Source organism: Eurytemora carolleeae, unplaced genomic scaffold, assembly GCF_000591075.1.
Source record: "Eurytemora carolleeae unplaced genomic scaffold, Eaff_2.0 scaffold1172, whole genome shotgun sequence".
Classification (NCBI taxonomy): domain Eukaryota; kingdom Metazoa; phylum Arthropoda; class Copepoda; order Calanoida; family Temoridae; genus Eurytemora; species Eurytemora carolleeae.
The window spans coordinates 49,594-75,398 of record NW_019397480.1 but is presented as its reverse complement, the minus strand read 5'-3'; the positions used below and the strand labels follow the sequence as shown (position 1 = coordinate 75,398).

Sequence of the window (25,805 nt, the reverse complement as noted above, 5' to 3'; positions counted from 1 at the left end):
ATGNTAGCTGAACTACATGGACTAGGTAGGTAGCTTCTAGCTGAACTACATGGACTAGGTAGGTAGCTTCTAGCTGAACTACATGGACTAGGTAGGTAGCTTCTAGCTGAACTACATGGACTAGGTAGGTAGCTTCTAGCTGAACTACATGGACTAGGTAGGTAGCTTCTAGCTGAACTACATGGACTAGGTAGGTAGCTTCTAGCTGAACTACATGGACTAGGTAGGTAGCTTCTAGCTGAACTACATGGACTAGGTAGGTAGCTTCTAGCTGAACTACATGGACTAGGTAGGTAGCTTCTAGCTGAACTACATGGACTAGGTAGGTAGCTTCTAGCTGAACTGCATGGACTAGGTAGGTAAAAAATAATCTTTATCTGATCAGAAATGTGGAAGATAGTACATTTTATTAATTTCATAGAATTTAAAATATTACTTGCACATTTTATAGTTCATATTAAATTGAATAAAACCCTCGAAACTTAAGTTAAAATCGTGTTTTTTTTCGACGGAAATATTATAGAATCTGCCCAAATCTGGCAGTAGTCTTCACAATTCCAAATATTGTTATATTAAATGCTTATTCAAATATGTAAACAATCCTTTTATCTATCTATCCAGATGATTTAACTGAAGAGGTTGCCACCGTTCATCCTTTACAACAACAACCAGTCTATGGAGGGGATAGTTTACTTAGTACAATACAGGTTTGTTATACTTTATTATACCCCAGTACACTATCCTTAACTAACTACATTTATATTTTTGACTAACTCCATTATATCCTTGACTAACTCTATTATATCCTTGATTAATGTCCATTATATCCTTGACAAACTCCATTATATTCTTGACTTACTCTATTATATCCTTGATAAACTCAATTATATCCTTTACTAACTCCATTATATTTTTGACTAACTCCAGTAAACTCTGATAAACTCCATTATATCCTTGACTAACTCCAGTATACCCTTGACTAACTCCTTTATATACTTGACTACCTCCATTATATTCTTGACTAACTCCATTTTATCATTGATTAACTTAATTATAACCTGGACTAACTCCATTATATCCTTGACAAACTCCATTATATCCCTAATTAACACCATTATAACCTTGATTAACTCTATTATCTACTTGAAAAACTCCATTATATCCCGAATATGCTGTTCTAGAGCCGAATACAGATCTACCGTGAGGCCGAGAATATAGCAAACTACAATGGAGAGACTAGCAAGGAAAATATTTGAATTTTTTTTCTTTCAGATTTTTTTTATAAATATCTTCTTAAATGGTGTCAAGGCCAAAAATATGATTTCAGATTATTTTCCCAAGAAAATTAGTAAATTGTCAATTTTTTTAAGATCTTAAATTCAAACATTTCGTTTGATTGACTATGAAATATCTACAAGACAAGAATGGTAATTTGAATATTTGTGGTTCAGGCCCGTAGGTTTAACCGGGGCACAAAAACTCTTCAGGAGTTGGAGCGGGCTGTTCGTGCTGGTCAACCGGTCAGGTAAATCCTGTTGAAAGGGGAAATTGATTGGTTAATTGATTGATGGCCGATTTGTTGATTTTTTTGTTAATTGACTGATTTGATTGATTGAATGATTGATTAATTGACTGATTGATTGGTTAATAACTTAATAGAGAGATTGATTGGTTAATTGAGAGATTGGCTGAATGATTGATTAATTAGTTGATTGATTGCATATATATGAACAATTTCTTTTTGATCTAAGTTCATCAAGTTTAAGAAATAAAATGTGACGTTAAATACAGAAATAAACAATTTCTTATATTTACCATTTACCCATTAAATATATAAGAATCAGTACATTATAATAAGTTTTTGTTTTATAGTGAAGACGATATTCCTCCTCAGATTAGCGTGGGCCGGAGAAGAGAACCAGGTAGCATAGATCTGAGCTCAACCCTTGTGTATTGTTAATCCCTTCAGAAAACATTAATCCGTGTTTGGATGGTGGGCCGGATTAATCTGTTTGTATAGAAGAGTCTGTACCAGCCCTACCCCCTGCTTAAACCTAAGGATAATATCTACACTGTTTGTATAGAAGAGTCTGTACCAGCCCTACCCCCTGCTTCTAATCCAGAGGAACCTGTCCTCCGGCGAGCCCCTCCGCCCCCGCCTCGGAAAATAACTCCGCCTCTTGAGGAGGCTTTTCCGTCCATCCCGCCATCACAAGCATCGATAGTAGAAGATCGGCGGAAAGAGCTGAAGGCCTTGGCCATGGCGGCTAAAAATAATGGAGACAAGGAAGGAATCATGTTTTGAAATTATCGAAGTTGACGTAATACTTTGACCCTTTTCTTAAAGGGACTGTAAGCGTAATTTCAAGAAACCCTCCGGGCCCGATTTACAACGGTACCCTTAAAACCTTGATCATGATTAAAATGTTGTTTTTCTGAATCAAAAAGTGTTTAACTCTGATAGTTTCTTATAAGCAAAAGATGCGCAAGTCACTTTTGCAGAGAAACCGCAAAGTAAATTGAATCATGGAGTTCTAATTCATATTTTGATCAAAATTTGACAAAGCTTTCAGGGGTACTGTTGCCAATCTTGAATTGCCATATTCGCATGTAGGGTTATTTGAAATTACGCTTACAATCCCTTTAAGCTTTATTCTTTGTGTGTAATTCTGTAGTTGATTTTTATTCCAACATGTCTGCTTAGAACTCAGCTATTGAGTACATGCGACGGATAAAGTACTGTGATCAGCTGATTGTACAACTACAGTCAGATGCTAGTGTTGATATAAGCAACTTACCAGGTACAGTACTATGTACACTGTACAGACAGGTATCTCAAAAATTAGTCACTAGAAATAGTTTTCTAAAAGAAACGCGATTTTAATTCATTTTTTAACAATTAAATTCAGAAAATATGGAACTAAAACCTTCTTTATTCAATATTCACACAAAGAGTTTTGGATGATCATCAGCATCAGCACAGAATTTAGAATTTAAATGTTTTTCTCAAAAATGTCAAAAATTTATTGGTTTCAACTAAATCTGTGTTTGTCAAACAAAATCGGAATTGCATATTTGAATGTTCAGGATTGGTTCTTGAAAGTGATGGTGCAGGTGTCCAGGCTGCTAGTGGAGGTGGAAGTGGAGTAGTTGGAGTAGGACAGGGAGCCGGTGGAGGAGTAGAAGTAGGAGTTGTTCAGCAATCATCTAATAATATCACTCAGGTGAATTTTGGAACTATTTTTACAAAGAAAAAAATAAATTTTGGATTACCCTCAAAAGATGAAACTTCAGACTTCTTTATTCCCATGCAATTTTGTCTGTAAAACACATTGATACACCATAAAAGTCTGTATGTAAGATAACTTTTCAGCTCTTATATTTGAAGAGTTTCAGCAGATCGTCAATAAAGTCTCATCCTTAAGTTGTTTTTATATAGCTAATTTTATAGCTGTTTTTATAGCTATTTTTTCTTTTTGTGTTAATTATTTTACCTTTTTTGGTTTAGTATAAAAGAGTCTCTGGAGCAGAGGTTGGATATATACAAGGCGGAGGAAACTAGAGCTAAGGCGGAGGGAAACAGTTCAAAGGTTGGTCTAATCTGAATACAAGTCGGAGGAGAATAAAGCTAAGGCGGAGGGAAACAGTTCTAAGGTTGGTTTAACATAAATACAGGGCGGAAGCTACTAGAGCTAAGGAGGGAAACATTTCAAAGGTTGGTCTAATCTGAATACAAGTCGGAGGAGAATAAAGCTAAGGCGGAGGGAAACAGTTCTAAGGTTGGTTTAACATAAATACAGGGCGGAAGCTACTAGAGCTAAGGAGGGAAACATTTCAAAGGTTGGTTTAACATAAATACAAGTCGGAGGAGAATAAAGCTAAGGCGGAGGGAAACAGTTCAAAGGTTGGTCTAATATAAATTTAGGGGGTAGGAGAATAAAGCTAGGGCGGAGGGAAACAGTTCAAAGGTTGGCTTAACATAAATACAGGGCGGAGGAAACTAGATCTAAGGCGGGGGGAAACAGTTCAAAGGTTAGTTTTACATAAAACAGGGCGGAGGAAACTATAACTAAGGCGGAGGTAAACAGCTCAGAGGTTGGTTTAGAATAAATGCAGGGCGGAGGAATATAGAGCTTACAGTTCAAAGGTTGGTCTAATATAAATACAGGGCGGATGGAGAATAAAGCTAAGGCGGAGGACAACAGTTCAAAGGTAGGTCTTTGAAAATACAGGGCGGAGGAAAATAGAGCTAGGGCGGATGGAAACATTTAAAAAGTTAGTCTACTTCTTTCATCCTTATTTTAAAGATTCCAAATTTATCTAATCTCTAATAATATGACCTACTAGGCTAGAAGAATGGGTCGTATTGTGAAGCAGTATCAAGAGGCATTGAAACTTTTAGCTGCTGGGCGACCTATTCCAAGGAAATCAATTAATCAATCAATCAAGCAATTTAATAAGTAATCAAACAGAAAATCATTTAATAAAACTATAATTAAATAGTAAAAAGGTGTTAAGCGCGAATCGGTGGAAATAAAACCAAATTCGTATACTTAAAGAATCCCTTTTATTTACCTAGATTCCATTTTTCGTGTAACCATTCTTTGTATCCCGCGAATCAAGAATCTTGAAGTACGTAATCCATTCTTAATTTTCTGGAACACGTTTCAATGGATCAAATCTGTATAAGAAAAAGAATATTAGGATTTTCTTATACAGTTTTAGATAAATATAAATGTTAAAACTAAAAGTTAGGATTCCAAAATGACACAAACTCTAATGAAGTTTACGAAATGTGACGGGGCATACGCCTTTTAATGCGCAGGCGGGAAATTCAAAAATAGAACCCAAACCAAAGGTCGTACCTACATATGTTGGCGTCCTAAAAGATGAAATATATACAAAGGATCTAGTCTAATCAAACCATTGCGAGAGTCTGAAAAGTTAAACATGAGAAACGACTCTATTCAAGAACTGATAACATTGTTGTTCACTACTCAAGCTCTTTGTATGGAATGAGTCGGGTTTTATTTCTCAGGTAGATCTCGGCTTAGACGGGCCAATAGTAAACTCTCTCTCATAGTGGAGCAGTTTCCGACCAATGGGAAACTTCCAACTGGAAATGCAGCGAGTCCTAATAAAAAATGATTATCTTTCGTTTATTTTCGAAAACTCTGAAATCATGTGTAACAAAAGGCGCTAAATTATTAGTGAGTTTCCTTTTTCACAGGCTATTAATTATTATCATAATAGAGAACCTGCTCATCTATTTGCTATTTATAGAGTGTTAACTTAAATGTATCTTTGCAACCATATATTTGAGTATTCAAATTTGTAAACGATTTTGTTAGTCAACTATATAGAGCAAGAATAATTAATTTGATTGATTGATTGAAACAGAGAAGAGCTGCCTGATCCACCAGGATATGCTCCTATACCCCTCACAAACCATCCAGGTACTGGATATTAATGCGGACACGTTCTGTGGGAAAATGGATCCGGATCCAACTTTACAATATCTTAAACTTTTAAAATCTTTCTTTTTGAAATTTTTAAGATGATTCTTAAAGTAACTGTAAGCGTAAATTCAAGTAACCTTGCTTACAATGCCCGATTTACAATAGTACGCTTAAAAACTTTATCAGAACAATATTTTGGAAGATATTGACTTTTGTTTGGTTTGGAGATACCCTGAACAAGACGACATTTAGATCCTTAGAGATCTTACACTGATCATGTGAACTAGTTATCAATGTGTTTGTTTCTTTGAAATGTTTATTTTCATTTGTGGGTTCTCTGCATAAGTAATTTGCGCATTTCTTGTTTATAAGAAGCAGTGGAGAAGCGGACATAAAAAAACTTTCGAGTCAGACAAAACGACTGGTATCTTCCAAATATCTGATCAGTTGAAGGTTTTAAGAGTATCATTGTGAATCGGACATTGCCATCTTTGCATGAAGGGTCACTTAAAATTAAGCTTGCAGCCCGGTTCAAGTTTCAAGCTAGATCCAAATTGATGAGTTATGTCAAAGTGATTTGATAGCTTCAAATTAGATAAAAGAAAAAGCTTTATTCTTATTTTAGTCTCAATGGAAGCTTAGTCTTGAGGCTATATTTTTTCAAACTATTAAATTGAGGGCCTCAGATTGTAGATGCGTGTTTTTCTGTATTTGTGATTTTCATTATTTGGTAGTTTTATTAGTTAATTAAACTGGATTTTTACTTAATAATGATTGATTGCCTATTTAATTATTTTCTTCGGAAATTACTTTTCCTAATGTTAACTTACATGTTATCTCTTTCAAATCTTAAATCAAATCCTACGGTGAAAACCAGAAATTCCTGGAATAGGATGACAACTTCAAAACTCAAGTTATGACTTTCAATGATCCAATGAACAATGAACATGGAAACCGCAATTGTGCAGTGTAAACAGAACAATTTAACTAAATAATTGATTTAAATTTATTTGCTTTGTGACAGCATCAAATACGCTTAATGATTGCTTATTTCACAGTTTTCTGGTTATCACTGTACTAAGAAAACAGGAATAAGAATAACTCCCAATTGAGTCACATCTAAGAAAAATCTACTTTTTTTACTGCTTGATAAAGTCAGTAAATTTAATAAATTTAAAAAGTCTATAATGATGATAACAGATGTTTGGTTTTTATTGTCAAATGTGTGTTGAGCTCTATTTTAAATGATTTGGCACAGGGTTGGAACGGATTAGTATAATTAAGTTTTCCCAGGGGGTTTAAATAGGTTTCCCCGAGTGGTATAATTAAGTTTTCGTGGGTGGTTTAATTAAGTTTTCGTGGGTGGTTTAATTAAGTTTCCCCAGGTGGTTCAACTAAGTTTTCCCCGGGTGGTATAACTAAGTTTCCCAAGAAGATTTTACAAAGTTTCCCAAGATGGTATTATTAAGTTTCCCAGGTGGTCTAACCTATGTGTCCCCAGGTGGAATAACTAATTTCCCCAGGTTAATTTAACTAAGTTTCCCCAGGTGGTTTAACAAAGTTTTGTTTCCCCAGGTGGTTTAACTAAGTTTCCAAAGTTGGAAAAGTAAGTATTCCTAGATTGTTATCTATGTTTCTCCAGGTGGAAAAGTAAGTAGACAGACCTCCATGATGTCCCTGCAGGAGAAGCAGCTGATGGGGTTGGAGAAGCGGCAGAAGTTGTTTAAAGAAGCTGCTTTACAGGTAGGGAGCGGCTGTAGGGTTGTTAAAAAGAAATAAGCTGTTTAAAGAAGCTGCTGAAAGAAGCTGCTGCACAGGTAGGGATTAGCTGTAGCTGTAGGGTTGTTAAAAAGAAATAAGCTGTTTAAAGAAGCTGCTGCACAGGTAGGGAGCAGCTGTAGGTATGTTTGAGAGAAAGAATCTGCTTTACAAGGAAAGAGAAGACAGAAACGTCATAGTAAACCTAAATAGATTGTCTTTGTTCCGTTTTTTGAATCAGCATTATATTTCTGAATTTGTTATAGTTAAAAATACAACTTTCAGTCCACTCTCTACTGGTTATCTCTGTAGGTTAATTCAATTTTAAACTTCATATTGTCTTTTAAAAATGTGAAGAAGAAAAAGTTGTCGAGATTTTTTATTTCATTTCAATTTCAATTTCAAGCTTTACAATTTCCATTTAAAAAAAAGTTAAATCTATTTAAAAAAATAGTTGTTTTTTCAAATGGTTTTTTTTCAGGCTAAGCAGCAGGGTCAGACTGATATGGCCCGGGAATACCTGAAACAAGCTCTTAGTATAAATAAACTCATAGGAACATTTGGTTTTATTATCAAATGTTGACATTTAATTTGATTCAATTTTTTGAAGTTGTACACATTTAGGTACTTTCAGCATGATTTTATGAGACCCTACTTTTTTAGAGTGGTGTGTCTGATTCACAACGGTACCGTTGAACACATATTAATCTAAACAATGTTTTTTTTTTATTGAGACCTCTAATGGTGAATCATTGAACTAAATCCTATTTTTGTTATTTATTGAGAACTCTAATAGTGAAATATTGAATTAAATCCTTTTTTTGTTCTTTATTGAGAACTCTAATGGTGAAATATTGTACTAAATCCTATTTTTGTTCTCTATTGAGAACTCTAATAGTGAAATATTGTACTAAATCCTATTTTTGTTCTTTATTGAGAACTCTAATGGTGAAATATTGAACTAAATCCTATTTTTGTTCTTTATTGAGAACTCTAATGGTGAAACATTGAACTAAATCCATTTTTTGTTCTTTATTTATTGAGAACTTTAATGGGAAATATTGAACTAAATCCTTTTTTTGTTCTTTATTGAGAACTCTAGTGGGGAAATATTGAACTAAATCCTTTTTTTGTTCTTTATTGAGAACTCTAGTGGGGAAATATTGAACTAAATCCTACTTTTGTTCTTCATGAGAACTCTAATGGTGAAACATTGAACTAAATCCATTTTTTGTTCTTTATTGAGAACTCTAATGGTGAAATATTGAACTAAATCCTATTTTTGTTCTTAATTGAGAACTCTAATGGTGAAACATTGAACTAAATCCATTTTTTGTTCTTTATTGAAAACTCTGATGGTGAAATATTGTACCAAATCCTATTTTTGTTCTTTATTGAGAACTCTAATAGTGAAATATTGTACTAAATCCTATTTTTGTTTTTTTATTGAGAACTCTAATGGTGAAATATTGAACTAAATCCTATTTTTGTTATTAATTGAGAACTCTAATAGTGAAATTTTGTACTAAATCCTATTTTTGTTCTTTATTGAGAACTCTAATAGTGAAATATTGAACTAAATCCTATTTTTGTTATTAATTGAGAGCTCTAATAGTGAAATATAGAACAAAATCCTATTTTTGTTTTTTATTGAGAACTCTAGTGGTGAAATATTGAACTAAACCCAATTTTTAAATTCTTTATCGTGACCTCTAATAGAATTGGTGAAATATTAAACTGAATCCAATTTGTGTTCTCTATTGAGATCTATACTGGTGAAATATTGAACTAAATCCTATTTTTTTTTTTTTAGTCAATATTGGTAATATATTTAACTGAATCCAATTTGTGTTCTTTATTGAGACCTATACTGGTGAAATATTGAACTAAATCATATTTTTGTTCTTTTTTGAAGCCAATAGTGGTGAATTATTCAACTAAATTAAATTTTTGTTGTTTTTACACTACATCTAGTGGTGAATTATTGAACTAAATGTGCAGAGGTAAGCAAGGCGGGACTACCTGTAGACATGACCACACTCCCTGTACCACCTCAGATGCAGGTATGACAAACATACAGACAGTTTTGGACCGCCATTTTAAACTCATATTTTAGGAAATAAATCTGGAAAATGAAATATTTAATTTGACCCGTCCCTCCCTTTCAATTACCAACATTCTGTGCTGTAGAAAGTTTAACAAGGTTAAAAAGCTTGTAGAAGAATTTACATGGGCGTGCACAGGAGTGGTGTTAAAATCATAAACCCGCCCTTTTTTTTTGGTTCAAAATTTGCAGAAATATTGTTAATCAGGCAGGACTTGAAACTCCAGGCTGTAGAATGGAGCCTAAAGCTTTCCCTTACACTCATGATTTGATTTGATTTGATTACCCCCACCAGACCTTTGCAGGCCTATCAAAATTTTCTACTCGGACTAGCACTTTTCTAGATGTTGTTATCACCAGCGCTAAGCACAACAATAAATAGGTCGGAATCAATGAAAAGTGTGATGGTGACAAGAATAAAAATAGAAATTTATCTGCAGAGATGGTCATTTTTTAACGGAAGAATTTGAATTGCATATTTATGAATTTTCCTATAAATTTGACACAGTTTTATATCAATTTCTCGAGACAAGAAACATCAGATAGATGTCTTATATGTAGCGTTCAACGCCTGAGACTCTCAGGTTTCATTCTATACCCCCTGTCATTTTTCCTTTACAGTCCCTTTAAATTAAAAGTTGGGAATTTATAGATGGACGGAACTGGCTTAATTAAGAACTGATATATCTTGATTTACAAAATTAACTTACATCAGAGCTGGGAATTTATAATTAAGATCGAAACAGACCTAAATCAAAGCTTTTCTATTAAAAACGATACTGACTTAAATCAGGGAGATTATAACTTTTGAATAAACAAAACAGAAGCTCTTTTTTTTAAAGTCACATTTAGTTGCAGAAGATAGAAAGATATCAAAATCAACTTGCAGAAAATTAACTTTGTATTCTTCCCAACATTATGGAGAAACAAATTATTTTGGAGGAAAATAAAATAAAATATATAGTCCCCTGTTTTAGTGTCGAAACAATGTCGTCTTTTCTCGTAATTTCACAGCACAGCAACAATCAGCATGGTTTTAGTGTTGTATCCTAGATGTGAAGTCATTTATTTCATTTACGGAAGGAGGAAGTAAAAAGGGACTTTTTAAAGAGTCTGTAAATGTAATTTCATGTGACCTTCCATTTATTGAGTGTAGATTCACAGCAGTACCCATAAAAGCAAAGTATGAATTAGATATCCATGGTTACAATTTTGAAAACTGATAATTTGCAACTGTGGTTTCTCTATATAAGTGACTTTTCATCCTTACTGGGTAACCCTGATAATGGAAATTATTTGGAATAGGTACAGTTATGGATTTTAGCCTCTAGATAATTAGTTTAACTGGGCATGTTTAGTTGAAACACTTTTCTTTTGTTATTTAATCCCAGTTTTACCTAATTCCTTACCAATGTCTCTGAATTGAGAATTAGATATTGGCCTGCAAAGACACCATGGAAGAATTGGTTTTTATTTAAAAATTAATAAGCTAGAAATGTATTTGTATGACATGTTGGTCAATTAAAACATGAAAGAGAGGTTTGTGGTGTTCATATATGTTAATGGTTGACATAGATGTTTGATGAGTTTTTGAGTTATACTTGTAGCATCAGCTGTGTTGAGTTCACATTGTATGTACACTCTGGTTTTATGGCAATTCTAACACTAATTGAGAAATAAACACACCAAGTTCTCTGGCCTCAATGATCAGTCAAAGCTTTGCAATGAGTGCAACTAGAAATTAAGCTTGTAGTCCCTTAGAGTCCACTTTGTCTTAATCATCTTTATTTAAATTTTGCTTAAACATTATTGTTGTTCTAGGTGAAAACAAATATGGATTTTGAGATTCTCAGCAAAGAGGATTGTCAGGTATAGAATATAGTATATTTCTTAAAAGATAAATAGGTTTTTTGTTCTTCAAGGACCTAAAGCCTCTTATATTTACGTGTTTGAATATTTAACATTCTATAATCTGCAGAATTTGTTTTCAAAGATCAGAAAAATGACAACTTTTTGTCTAAAGTTTAAGTTCAAAAAAGATAAAAGATAAAAACAAATATCATTGATTGATTGATTGATTTAAGCAAATTATATTTGATTATATTACTGGAGATTAAGAGGAAATGTTAAGTGAACTTGAATTTGTTGATTGGTTGATTAATTCATTGGTTAATCTACATATTTGATCAGGTTACTGGAGATAGAGAAGAAATGTTTAGTAAACTTGAACAGGATCTTATTGCCCAGGTAAATAAAGTTTAATTATATGTTTGTCCCCATCAAATATGACAGTTGAGAGACGATTTGAATTGTTACTGTTGGTCTTAAAAATAATTTGTGGCATTAATTGGTGATTATGTGATTATGTGAGATGAGATCTGCAAGAAGCCCCATCTTGGGCAACCCAGACCGCCTACAGGACTATCCGACTCGTACCGGTAAGAAAAGTCCTGAACCAACCTGGCCACCTACTACGAGGAGGGGTACAACCTGGAGGAAAGGCATGATCATAGTCACGTACCCTGCAACAGCCTATCACTAGCTTCACCCGATCTTACCTGTTTAAAGCTGAGCGGTTGCTAATTTCCACTCTTCAAGGACTATCAAGGTCCAATCCCCTCTTATACATTTATAATTCTTGAAAACAATGATCACTTAATTTCTCTAATCCTGGCATTTTCATAGTGTGGTCTGCCATTTTTGTGCTTTCAATATTACCGGAGATTTGGTCACTTGGTGCTTAACAAGATTCAGTTTTTAAGTTAAGAGGTTCTTTGTGTATCATTTCAATTGTGTTTAAGAATTTTTATTTTATCTTAGTTTTTAAGATGGATAAGAAGAGAAAGAGCTCTAATGAAGTTTGTGTGGAGTCAAGTATGTTGGAAACAGTGAAATATAATCCTAGGGTTTCCACGAAATGGCTAAATCTTTTGCGCAAAATTTGCGCTATTTTTGCGGTTCAAACACAATGAGTTTTGCGCTATTTATTTTGCGCAAAACCGGAAATATTTTTTGCAAAAGTTGCGCATGAAACGAAATTTTAGTTATGCGCAAAACCGCAAGTTTTACGCAAAATGTAACTTTTTAGGCAAATTGTCAAAAATTGATATTCTAAGCTTAGAATTAAACAACCGAAGATTTATTCCATACATAAAAAAAATATTAACATACGAGTATGATAACGATTATACTACACTCAATTGGTTACTTCCAGTTACAAAAAGTTTAAATTAAGGGACCAAAATTAATAAAATAGAAATTAGAGAGTGTGAAACTTGGCAAAATTTTAGTCGTATTAAATAATTTCAAGTGACCCTTAAAAGCTTTGCCTAATCAAATATGAATTATATTCTTAATTCTTTTTAATCAAACTTCTGAAATCTTTTTTAATCTCATATAGAATAATGCAAGAAAGTAACCAATGCCTGAAAAATCCACTATGCATGTCCAAAACTAAAGTTGTCGAGACTTTTACTCGACAATCTGTTTCGGATCTTGGTACAAAACCTTCCAGCACTGGAAGAATTGAATTCTAAGAAACACACACCGTCACCAACCGTTTGATTTTTACGAAATTGCGGAATTGTGCAAAATTTCAGTTTTGCTAGAGCGGAATAGGGCAATTTTGCGCGAAATGACTTTTTCGAAGGATTGAGCAAATTGTTGTTTTTTCGCCCAAAACTGATGTGCAAAGAAACAAAAATTTTGCGTTTTGTTCTGCAAAAATTGCGCACAAGTTTTGTGAATAGAAACCCTATATAATCCTGACACAAAGAAGAATAAAGTTCAGTGTAAGTTAAGTCTTACTGGGGGTATTCAAACCCTGGATAATGTTTTCTACCTCAGCTCAATTTTACACTTCTGGCATATATTTCAGAGTTACCTTTTTATAGTTTTATCTCTTCCCACCAAGTGTTCCTTTAATGGAGACAAGCTTGTAGCATTACAGCTGATTATAAAAGCTATTCTGGAGTAGGTTGAGAGGATGAGAATACTAGGTGGATGACAAACTTCTGTGAGGTCTGGAAGTAAAATGTGAGTAAGAGGGAGATAGTTCATAGTTCCTCCTGGAGATCTTTTCCTTACTTGAAGATTCTCTGCAGAATGCTCCCCTGGAGGGAACAAGAAGGTTGGTGTATTCAACTAGAAAAGATGGGTGAAAAGAATTGTTCATATACAATAACCCCAGTCAAGATACTTATCTAGAGCAGGAGATCAACTCAACCTTCAATAATCTCTCATCCAATCTAATCTTCCCCATTAACCATGTCTGTACACCAGTAAACAAAACATCTAAACTGTACAGCTCCCAGCAGAACTTAACTCTGAACTTGTAAAGAAACTATCCTCTAAAACATTCAGTCAGAATTCTCCCTGCTTCAAACTCTCAGCAGTCGTTGTGCATACTTTTAAGCTGAATAAACCACACTACTAAACCTGGATCTAACTAAATTAAGCTTGATGATTAAAAAAATAAAAAAAATGTAGTCAGGAAACAGTTCTAGAGGCATTTGAGAACTGGTGGTGAAGAGGATCAACCCCTTGCAACTATGCTTATTTACTCTCTCCTGAATTCATTATTCCTACACATCTACAGGAGAGGTATTTAAAGCAGCCTAAAAGAGATATAAAGTTTACTCTTAGTGTTGTTAATGGAGTGTTCTGCAACAATACTCATAGATTGGTTGAAACAAACAAGGTAGAGGTTTCTCAGTTTGACATCATCAAGGCCCATATGGATAAAGATGTCTGTCAGTATCTAGCACCTTTGTTTGCCATCAACCCTGCTTCCTTTCACCTTTGAGCTACCCATTCTGAGTATGGCAGTGAAGTAAAGGTTGACTGTCAGTAGATCTCCATGAATGATACATTCTCACCTCTATCATGTGACTCAAGTTTGATCAGACTTGTCCAATTTAGAAATGTGGAGCTCTCTGATATTGTGAACAGTATTTGTTTAAAGAGATTTAGAAATGGTTCATTTACTAGTGAGTTCTACTTCTCCTGGATCATTGATGAAACTGTAGATAGTGTTGCTTGTGAAACTTTAAAAGATATGTATGAACCCTTTCTTGTTAACAGTGAAATAATTATGAAACTAGTAAAAGAATCTCCTCTATCCTCTCTCTCCCAGGACAGATTTTTTCTGGCTTGTGCCTAAGATGAAACCAAAAATCTGAAGGAGCACCTCACCAGTCTCTCAACACACTGAGAATACTCTAGATTTTGGAGAAGTAAGAAGTTGCATATAGGTCTAATTCAATGCTATTATGAGCAGTTTTATGAGTCAGGTTCAGATCTGTCCTGTAGAAAGTGCTGGCATACCAGGGCAACCTCTATAATCTATCCAAGATATTAAACTGCTGGAGAACCTACACTTATACAAACAACCGAGAATCCCATCAGACTTCTTGTTAAGGAACTCAAGGATTAGAAGAAGTTGTCAGACATTCCAGTTTTGCTCTGTTGTTACAGCATAGTATATATACACCGCCAATCTTTTACTTCAGATGACAATGACAAGCCCATAGGCCTAGTCAGCCATCTCCTGTGTCGCCTGTTGTGGATGGTCAAAATTGACCACATTGTTTCCATGGAAATCAAGGATGAACTGGGACCCGATATCTACTTCGGAGATATAAAATGTATGCAGGATGTAATGGTTTATGTTTTTGAGTTTTGTCAGAATTAATCTTGTTCCTCCCTGGACTTTGATGGAGAAACCCATCATGTAATATTTCTAAAATGTATAATGAACTATTATTTATAATGAAGCACTAGGTTTCAGGTAGTCAAGAACATGTAGCGATAATATATTCATCCTCAATTCAATCCTAGAGATAAACAAAAATAAGCAAAAAACTATCACATTTCCTATTTGTTGATCTAAAAGTGGCGTATGATGGGGTGGACATAGACGTACTCCTAGCCAAACTCAAGCATCTCAATGTAATTAATAATTAGTTCATTAACTTTTTATCGAGCTACAATTTTTTGGATAATATATCAACAGCAGCATTGGGCAAGAGAACTAGGAAACAATTTCAGAAATGTGGCCTCAGTCAAAGCTGCAACCTAAGCAGCATCCTCTTCATAATCTATTTGTCAGTGTTGAGCTCTAGTATGAGAGCCAGTGGAGTAGGAGTCAGACTGGAATCTGGAGAGTTAGTAAATATTCTGTTATTTGTGGATGATATTATCCTGATCTCAAATTCCCCAAAATCTTTAGAAGAATTGAAAATCATTCTGGAAACATGGTGTATGAACTTCAAAATGAGAATATCAATAGGCAAAACAAAGGTCATCTTGTTGTTAGCGGAGTTATTATGCTCAATCCAGGATTCCGATATACTGAAAGGAGAAGTTGTAGGTCATGTCACAAACTATAAATATCTTGGAATTCAACAATACTTGTCTTCCTGGCACACTTCACATAGGAAAGGACTGGATATGGTAAACAGGGCAAAGATGTATAAGAATGTGATCCTCAGAACCTCTCATCAGCTTCTAGATAATATATCATCAGCTTCAGCAGTCTGGCTAAACATTGCAATCCTGGGAATCCTATATGCAATGGATGCAATTCCAATTTTTAAGTCGGTAGTGGAGGAGTCAGAGGTGCTACAAAATCAAGTAGGGAAAGCCCTATTAGGTGTACCTCAATCTACAGCAAAAGCAGTAGTCCAGGTTGAGCTAGGCTGGAAACCAATCAGACTGCTTATAAAGCTCAGCAAGTTAAGATTTCTTCAGAGAGTGATGGATAAGAACTTCAGAGGAAGTCAGCTACTGAAAGCATGCATGAACTGGAATCTAGCCGATGATAACAGTCTCTTGCAGTGAGCAAGAAACAACTACACCAAGTCTATGAACTCAGCTGTCTATCCCAAATCAAGAACTCATTTCACTTAAATTACTGCCTATACCCAGGAAGTGGTGGTCCCTCCAGAAACATGAAGAGAATATCCGCTGGTCACGGATTTTAGTGAAGTTCAGAGACATTTTTACGTTATAATGTGTACTATAGAAATTAAAATATCTATTTAGTGCTTATAAATAAAGAGTTGTATAACAAACATTACTGGAGGTATTCAGAATTTCCTTCAGATTTCAATTTAATAAATTAAACCAAAATTGTCAAAACCTGAACAAAATTCTTCATATCTCCGGTAATATTGAAAGCAAAAAAAAGGCAGACTTCATTTTGGAAATGCCAAGAAATTATTAATTCTAGAATTCTACATCTTAAATAAGGTTCATGTTTAAATGTCGCAAATTCTAAGATCAAAGACCACCTTCAAGACGTCTTGCTACTGTCATTTTTCATGGGACACCCTGTACTTGGTTTACAGTGCACTTTGCATCCATCTTCCCTCTAATTAGCATAGCTTTTTGTTGCTGATCTTTCTGCAAGACTCGTGTACAATTAAAATAAGAATATTTTAAATTTCCAAAGATATACCTGATGTTTTACTATTGTTATAATTTGAAGAGTCCCAGAAATTGGGCTGTTCCAGGCAGACTGCTCAGAAAAAAGTCTCCTTTCGGGGTAGTATAGCATTATCCATAGATAAGCATGGTGGACAGGACTTCATTGAATAAAACGGTTGTTTTTTAATAATAATAATGACAAAACTAATTCTTTTAATGATTAAGTATGAAAGAAGGTATTTTTTTGTTGTTTTTGTATAGATTCTTGGAATCTTTAAGAATAAATGAATTATCTACTAGGTGAAGATGTATATGTCAAACAGGACCTATTTCAAGGAGGGTTTGGAAGTCTCCAGTACAAACATAGTCCCTTAACTGTATTATCTACTAGGTTAAGATGTGTATGTCGAACAGAACCTATTTCAAGGAGGTTTGGGAGGTCTCCAGTGCAAACATAGTCCCTTCACTGTAATATTTACTAGGTTAAGATGTGTATGTCAAACAGGACCTATTTCAAGGAGGTAGGAGAGGTCTCTAGTGGAAACATAGTCCTTTAACTGTATTATCTACTAGGTTAAGATGTGTATGTCGAACAGAACCTGTTTCAAGGAGGTTGGGGAGGTCTCCAGTTCAAATGTAGTCCCTTCACTGTATTATCTTCTAAGTTGAGATGTGTTATCTACTAGGTTAAGATGTGTATGTCGAACAGGACCTATTTCAAGGAAGTTGGGGAGGTCTACAGTGGAAACATAGTCCTTTAACTGTATTATCTACTAGGTTAAGATGTGTATGTCAAACAGAACCTATTTCAAGGAGGTAGGGGAGGTCTCTAGTGCAAACATAGTCCCTTAACTGTATTATTTACTAGGTTAAGATGTGTATGTCAAATAGGACCTATTTCAAGGAGGTTGGGGAGGTCTCCAGTGCAAAAATAGTCCCTTAACTGTACTGGGTTAAGATGTGTATGTCAAATAGGACCTAGTTCAATGAGGTTGGGGAGGTCTCCAGTGCAAACGTAGTCCCTTAACTGTATTATCTACTAGGTGAAAATGTGTATGTCGAACAGGACCTATTTCAAGGAGGTTGGGGAGGTCTCCAGTGCAAATAAGTTTGAACAGATGGCAGTGCACTCTAAGAAGGATCTTGATGCTGTCAGGTCAGTTTAAAGGGAGTATTAACAAAATATTCAGAGTTTAAAGAAATTGTTTACAAAATATTCAGAGTTTAAAGGGATTGTTAACAAAATATTCAGAGTTTAAAGGGATTCTTTACAAAATATTTAGAGTTTAAAGGAATTGTTTACAAAATATTCAGAGTTTAAAGGAATTGTTTACAAAATATTCAGAGTTTAAAGTAATTGTTCACAAAATATTCAGAGTTTAAAGGAATTGTTTACAAAATATTCAGAGTTTAAAGGAATTGTTTACAAAATATTCAGAGTTTAAAGAGATTGTTTACAAATCGTTCAGAGTTTATAGAGATTGTATACAAAATATTCAAAGTTTAAAGAGATTGTATACAAAATATTCAGAGTAGGGATTGTTAACAAAATATTCAGAGTTTTAAGGAATTGTTAACAAATATTTAGAGTTTAAAGGAATTGTTTACAAAATGATCAGTATTCAAAAGGATTATTATGAAAATATTCAGAGTTTAAAGGGACTGTTTACAAAATAGAGTTTAAAGGGAGTAATGACAATTTATTCAGAGTTTAAAGGGATTGTTTACAAAATATTTAGAGTTTAAAGAGTTTTTTACAAAATATTATCTTATTTGAAAAGCAGAAAACTGCAAAAACTTGAGTATTGTAAATATATGATGAATAAATATAAATACATAAATGATGTGATATCTCTAGAGGGTGATTTTTAAGAAAACTGGGATTAACGATGTTTTTCTCATATTTCCTAAATTTTGTTTGCTTCGATGGTGGTCTGGACTCTCCAAGATGGGGGGTTTCAGATCCTTCCCCTCCCTTATCTTATCTTGTCTTGTAAACATTAAATTGTGATAAAGAAAACATCGGTAATCCCATTTTGCAATTTGCAATTTTGAATTTTTGCAATTTTGCAACTTTGCAATAATTTTTAGATTTGCGTTCAAGCGAGGGGATGTAGTTCCTCAGTTTCATTACGAGACCAGAGCTTTCAGGAACCTAATCAATTAATTAATCATCTTCTAATTAATTAATAATTATTAAATTAAATAATTAACAATTAATGAATAAATAATTATTAACTTATCATTAATTAATTTTTTTCTATAATAATCTTGTGTTTTCCCAAAAGTTTTGATAAAGGTGGGCAGATGATTTTTTAAGAAAAAAGTTTATTACTTAATTTGAATTAACAATTGATTAATTGGTGAGTGTAGTCGGATTGTGAGTTTTACAGAGTTAACAGATAATGATCTAGAGCTCACAATTATAGCCGGAATTAATTACGTTGTTAAGGTACATTTTAAAAAAAAATTTAATTAAATTTTGTCGCAATGTTTCTTTTTGCTAATCTTAAAACTTCAATGGAAGGTTTTACCTAAAGTTTTTAGTAAATGTACTAACTGTACTAATTGTACTAACTGTACTAACTGTACTAACTGTGCTAACCGTACTAACTGTACTAACTGTACTAACTGTACTAACTGTACTAACTGTACTAACTGTGCTAACTGTGCTAACTGTACTAACTGTGCTAACTGTTCTAACTGTACTAACTGTGCTAACTGTACTTCTTTTTACATTAAATTTAACCATAATTCAATAAAAAAGACGCGATAAATCACTCCAGAAGAAATTCTGCTTCGGAGCATTTTTCTAAGTCTTTCCCGTAATATCCAGTAATAAGTTTGACCTTAGCTGGAAACTTTTGTGTTGGATAATAATAATCCCGATCGCTTGATCTCGATATCCAATGTGGGGACTTTTGATTGGAGGATCTTTAAAAAAACTAAACCTTTTCTTATATTCAATTTAGTTATTCTTCCCTTGATTAAAGTTCCATTCAACCCCTGGGGTACAATTACCATGCGGGATATCGAAAAAAGATCAAATTAATCTGCAGATTATCAAAAGATCGAGATTAAGCATTGATCTCGATATTCACAATACAAGAGTTCCCAACTCTTACGTCATTATTTATATTTAGAATCCTAAGGATGTGGACACTTATGTAAAATGGGAATTTCCATTCCCGCGAGAGACCCCAGTCATCGATAAAACCGCAGTCATTAAGGCAAGGACGAATTAAAGGGACTGTAAACGTAATTTGAAGCGACCCGGCATGCAAAGTTAAAAATGTCCGAATTACAACGTCAACCTTAGATCTGATCAAGCATGAATAAGATATCCATGTTTTTGTTCATATCAATTTTATTTGTGGTTTCTTTTCAAAGTGACTCGTACATTTCTTGCTTATAGGAAACAATGAAGAAATTATCCGAATAGAATACTTTTCTACTTAAAAAACATCGGGCATGTCTAATGGCTATCTTTGCATGGAGGGTCACATGCAACCTAGATCCTATAAATAAGGCATTTTATTTTTAGCTCCAGGAGTATCTAATTTTTAATATTTTAGGATACCAACAATCCAGCTTACGACTCTAAGGTAAGATTTTTGTTAAATTTGTCTTCATGAATAATTCAAAGAAACGATTATTAATTTTTTTATACAAATCTATGGAAAGAAATATTGAAGTTTCTATTTTCTCATTTTAGTTTGAAAAAGAGAATCAACTGAAAAGCTGAGACAGTTTTTTTTCTAAAATGATTTTACTTATTTTCTTGTTCGCCAAATCTAAAGGGGAAAAATAGTAAAACATCTAAACAAAAAATGTCCAAAAATTAAAAAAAAAATGAAAAACAAAAAAAGTGAAAATGTCCTTTACTTTTAGTCTTGATGCAGTAAATATTCGTAAACCTCTTTCTATATAATAAACCAAGACATTCGTATATATCTATATATGTTGTGAATAGCCGGCCAAACGACGGAACCGATAGGGCTGAAATTTTGTTGGACACTCATGAGTGGAGGAGTGGTGTAATAGGCTAAAAAAATTCGAAATTTTTTTCATCGGCAACACCGGGCCCTTCAGCTAGCATTGAATATTAAGACAACAATCTAAAATTTTCTTACTAACTCGGCCTTGATTTCCAGGAAATGATGGTTGATCTTTTATTTATTTATTTATTTACTCCGCCAGGAGTCCAGAAAATAATTAAAACATAAACATAAAATGAATAGGGGATTAAATGTCGTCTTATTTCAGTTTATGTTGTTGGTAAATACGAGGGATTAAATGTAGTCTTATTTCAGTTTATGCTGTTGGTAAATACGAGGGATTAAATGTAGTCTTATTTCAGTTTATGCTGGTGGTAAATACAAGGGATTAAATGTCGTCTTATTTCAGTTTATGCGGGTGGTAAATACAAGGGATTAAATGTCGTCTTATTTCAGTTCATGCTGGTGGTAAACCCTAGGGATAAAACGTTTCAACGTGTTGTAAAAAGAGCTGCATTAAAACTAGAGGTAAACTTACTTTTTGCTTGGGAATCCAGCTTTAAGAGCTGCATTAAAACTAGAGGTAAACTTACTTTTTGCTTGGGAATCCAGCTTTTTTTTGGACTTTTCAACCCACTCAATTTAAAGATTGTAAAGGAAAAATGAAAGGGGGTATAGGCTGAAACCTGAGAATCTCAGGAGCTGATTGAGACCCATAAGACCTCTATCTGAAGTTCCTGTCTCGAGAAATTGATATAAAACTGTGTCAAAATTATACCAAAACATATATATGTAAGATTTTGTATAAGATTCGTAATATCGAACAGATCATATTCAATAAATACTGAACCAATCTGAAAACAACGATATCCCAGAGGAGCGTGAGAAACTCAAGGTTGCTTCTATTATTATTTGAATTTAATAATTTAAAACTTTAATAGATATAATTGATAATATTATTTATACGTCCGGACTACATCACCAGTACTCCAACCCAGTGCAGTATTATTGTCACGTGCTTCCGTCTGTATCACGTGACCAGTATACTGTATAGGAGGGAGTTCTGGTCATGTGATACGGACGTTAATCTTACATATATACATTATACATTTTGGTATAATTTTGACACAGTTTATTGTCAATGTCTTGAGACAGGAACATCAGATAGATGTCGTATATGTCTCAATCAACTCCTGAGATTCTCAGGTTTCAGTCTATACCCCCTTTCATTTTAACTTTACCGTCCCTTAAGATGATAAACATTCCAATTGTTCTACTGAGTTCTCCAAATCGGTCCAAGGGTTCATGAGTTATAACCGGATATCTAAATAATAGACAGACATACGATACCCATAAATGATGAGACTTAAAGACGGCAGTTCTAAATTTAGTCTTTTATTCTTTCAATATGCCATTTGTCAGCTGTTTTACCTATTTATTCATTCATTTATTATAATATAATAAATCAACTTTTGTATTTAATGTTATTTCTTACATTCACGGTTCGCTCTGGCTGTGCACTAACTTGTAACAGTACTGTACTGTATCTTAAGTTTGGAAGCAGTTGGCAAACCACTACATTTTTTATTTTATTTTATTTGTTTTGGTTGTATCGTAATTCATTACTGTACTGTACTGTACTGTACTGTACTGTAGGTTTGGAGTAAGGGTGGGTTCCTAAGATCGGATACTCTGCTTGGTACAGCAAATATTAAACTTGCAACACTTGGTAAATATACTTTTATTTATTTATTTTTTTTAAATTATAAATATTCAAAAATGATGTGTATTTTCTTATTAAAGCATTTTTTCTCTCTCCCCCTCCCCCCATTTTGTTTTGTTATTCCCATAAGTTAGGTAGTGTTTTAGGATTTTTCCGCTGAATTTTTCATTTTTTAACCTCAGATCTTCAGAAGTCACCCCTCTCCCCTTCCTCTATTAAAATACACCCCTGTTTTTATCAATTCTAAATGTTTTCTTGTAATCCCTTAGGCAATTAGTTTCTTATTATTAAAGGCTTTTTATTGCTGAATTTAATAGTAAACTTTATTTTTTCATTTCTGAAAAATTGAGTTTCGTTAAATTATCTGTTTGATCGTTCAGAGACTCGATGTGAGATCCATGATAGTTTTGATCTTTATGACGGAAGGAAACCTGTTGGAGGGAAGGTAGGAATATTTGTTGATCGATTGGTTGATTAAATATTAGACTAATTGATTGATTGATTGAGTGTATTATTGACTTATAGACTGATTGATTCATCGACTATTTTATTTAATTCATTGTTCAATGGAACTGATTGATGGAATAATTGGTTTTATTTATTTATTCATTCATTGATTTTTTGATTAATTGATTATTTGATTGATTGATTGATTGATTGATTGTTTGTTTGATCAGGTTGAGGTACGGCTACGACTACGGAATCCAATTATATCTAAACAGATAGAGCAGGCCCAAGAGAAATGGTTGGTTGTCAAATTCTAAACATCGATATTGGATACATGTAAATACAGGGTGTCCCAATGAACATTGCTATTGGATACATTTAATTACAGGGTGTCTCAATAAACATGGATATTGGATACTAGGGGAGTGAAATTTAGTGAAATTTTACTTAAATCATTTTACAGAAGCAAAATAGCATTCCACCCTGGAATTCTAAGGAATAGTTTTAAAATACATTTTTCACAAAATTCAAAAATGTGCCTCTCAAATGGGGTCTAATGTTAAAAAATCACTAGAATAAGTGAAAATGAAAATTTTGAGAAACTTCTCAAATTGGGCATCATTAGATCCGAGCTGAATTTTTTAATTCAAATCAATTTACAGAATCGAAATATATTGAAATTTGACCCAAGTTAGGAAAAAAAACTTTTTTGGGTACTTCATGAAATTTATTTTGAAGAAAAAAAACGATTTTTTATCCTAACTTGCCAAACTTTCAATATTTTTTTTTATCTTTAATAATTTATTTTTGGATAAGGGTTGTGGGCACAAGCTCACGCATACAAATAAAAACGAAATATCAATAAATCTATTTCCAGTTTGTTATCAAAGTCTTTCTATTATTTTGTTCTGCTCAAGATTAGTTAAGTCATACACCCCAACGTTTTGTGTTGTGCCATTTTCTTAAAAACTTGACTATGGGTAACCCTATAAACCATAGTGAACACTTATTTTACGCGGGCTGATCTTGCTTCCTTTTTTTCCTTAGACTTAACTTTTTGGTTTGGTTAATAATATGATTTTTGTTAATTGCATGAAGCGTTGATTTGCCATTGACTTGTAGAAAGCTGGATTTTCAAACATAATTGAGTTTTGCTCTTTTGTCCTTTTCTCAGTCAGTCATAAAAAGTTAAAAGTAAGAAATAAGGAATTTTTTTCCCTTTTAAGAATTCATTTTGTTTCTTTTGTCTTTTCTCTTCCATCTATCCTTTCCTTTCTTTTTTGTTCTCTGTGTTCTCTGGCTCCGTAAAAAATTCTCTCTCAACTTCTCCTACTTAACTTTTTCTTACTTACTAGTGCTATCCTTTCTGCACTTTAATTGGATCAGCCTGTGCAAAGGTCATGTTCATCAGTGCCCATCATTAGTCTATCGCTTGACAAAAACACAACACTCCGGCCAGGATATATTCCTCCCAACCTTCTTGTAAAATAAGATAAGAAATTTTGAATTGTGTAAATGGAAGAAAAGACATCTTTAGCTGTTAGGAATTAGTTTTAATTATTATTAAAATAACTGTCATATGTTTTAAATCTATATACATCAAACTGATAAAAGGAATAACTTTATTTTTTTAGAATGGTTTATCGTTTAAGTTTTTTTTTTGCTTCATGTAATTGTGTTTATAAAATAATAAGTAAATGAAAAAAAAATAATAAAAGAATTATATATTTCTAATGGAGGTGAAGCAGGAAATATTTTAATTTTAAGTTCTTATGTAGTTCTTGGAGAAAAAAGGGAAAAAAAGAATTTAAGGTGTTTAGGAAATGATTCAAGACATTTTAAGATGGCGAAAGTTAGAAAGGTTGTGTTAGTAGTGTTAGTTTATGATTAATTACTTTGTTGGCATATTATTACTTCTTTTAGTTTGACTAATCCTTTTTCATCCTACTATAATGTATTCACATCCTCTGATTTCATAAATTGTCATATTTCTTACTCCTTCATTAATTCCATTTCTTCCTTAGTTCTCTTTTCTTTTTTTCCTGATTTTAGTGAGACACAAAGCATATAATTTATCATTTATTAATTTCCATTAAATAGATACATATCTGATCATAAGATTATATTAGTTGTCCTGATTGTTGAATAAGATGGAAAGAAGACACCATATTTTCCAATTGGTTGATTAACCAGCTTGCTAGGTTTCTTAACATTAGCTATTTGTTTCCTTTCCTGAGCCATAAGCATTCACCACACCTGATAACTAGGAGGATAGCTACCCCAGTAAGAGCAATGATTTTTATTCCATTATATCCTGCAGGAAGGAAAGAGTTTTGTGTAGTAGAAGGAGAGATAATGTTTATTAGCTGTTCCATTGATTTCAGATGTTCAGATGTACAAGGCTCAACTGGAGTAGGGGTATATAATAAGCTGTTTCTAAGATCTGATAGAGATTTAAGTGTAGCAAAGAGTCTTATGGATTCTTGTCTGGGTGATCATGAGTGGAATCATCTAGATCTAGACGGGAAATGTAAACTGCTGCAACGATCAATTGTTGAGGCGAATACCGCGTCTTACGGGGGGGCCAGGCCTAAGCCAGTTAGAAAAGTGATTCAACTGAGAAAGCTCCGAAAAGAACGGCAAGGAGCAGAGAATCCCAGGAACAAATTATCAGTCAAAAGAGCTAACAAAAACGCCAAGAATGAGGCATGGTCGTCAGAGGACCAGGAAGCCTTAACAGCGGCATCAATGTTATGCTTTGACTTAGGGGGAGAAATACGGAAAAAAGAACTAGAATTAACTATTAGGAAATCTAATGATCTTAGGCAGAGAAAATCCAAATTAGATAAACAATTTTGGAGTCTGGCTAGGCAAGTGGGACTGTTTAC

At 33.5% G+C, this 25,805-nt stretch overlaps 2 protein-coding genes across 2 annotated transcripts; both read left to right on the top strand.

The window, feature by feature from the left end:
* LOC111714515 (coiled-coil and C2 domain-containing protein 1-like) lies at positions 1-23,332 on the top strand. The gene is made up of 25 exons (XM_023489651.1): positions 1-25; positions 622-707; positions 1,182-1,244; positions 1,452-1,525; positions 1,873-1,922; positions 2,085-2,287; positions 2,705-2,801; positions 3,088-3,322; positions 3,497-3,590; positions 4,348-4,424; positions 5,401-5,467; positions 7,080-7,202; positions 7,699-7,771; positions 9,219-9,280; positions 11,143-11,190; positions 11,512-11,568; positions 17,793-17,905; positions 18,841-18,900; positions 19,123-19,201; positions 19,893-19,979; positions 20,325-20,354; positions 21,204-21,275; positions 22,404-22,476; positions 22,851-22,915; positions 23,148-23,332. Exons 1-25 carry the CDS (start codon positions 1-3, stop codon positions 23,232-23,234), a joined length of 2,100 nt encoding a protein of 699 aa, XP_023345419.1. The 3' UTR covers positions 23,235-23,332.
* A 1,331-nt stretch (positions 23,333-24,663) lies between these two features.
* Positions 24,664-25,789, top strand: LOC111714520 (uncharacterized; the record flags this gene model as incomplete). Its single annotated transcript, XM_023489654.1, is given in 1 exon segment — positions 24,664-25,789. A coding segment is annotated over 1 exon segment (580 nt), but the record flags the coding sequence as incomplete, so codon positions are not given.
* Positions 25,790-25,805: the final 16 nt, after the last annotated feature.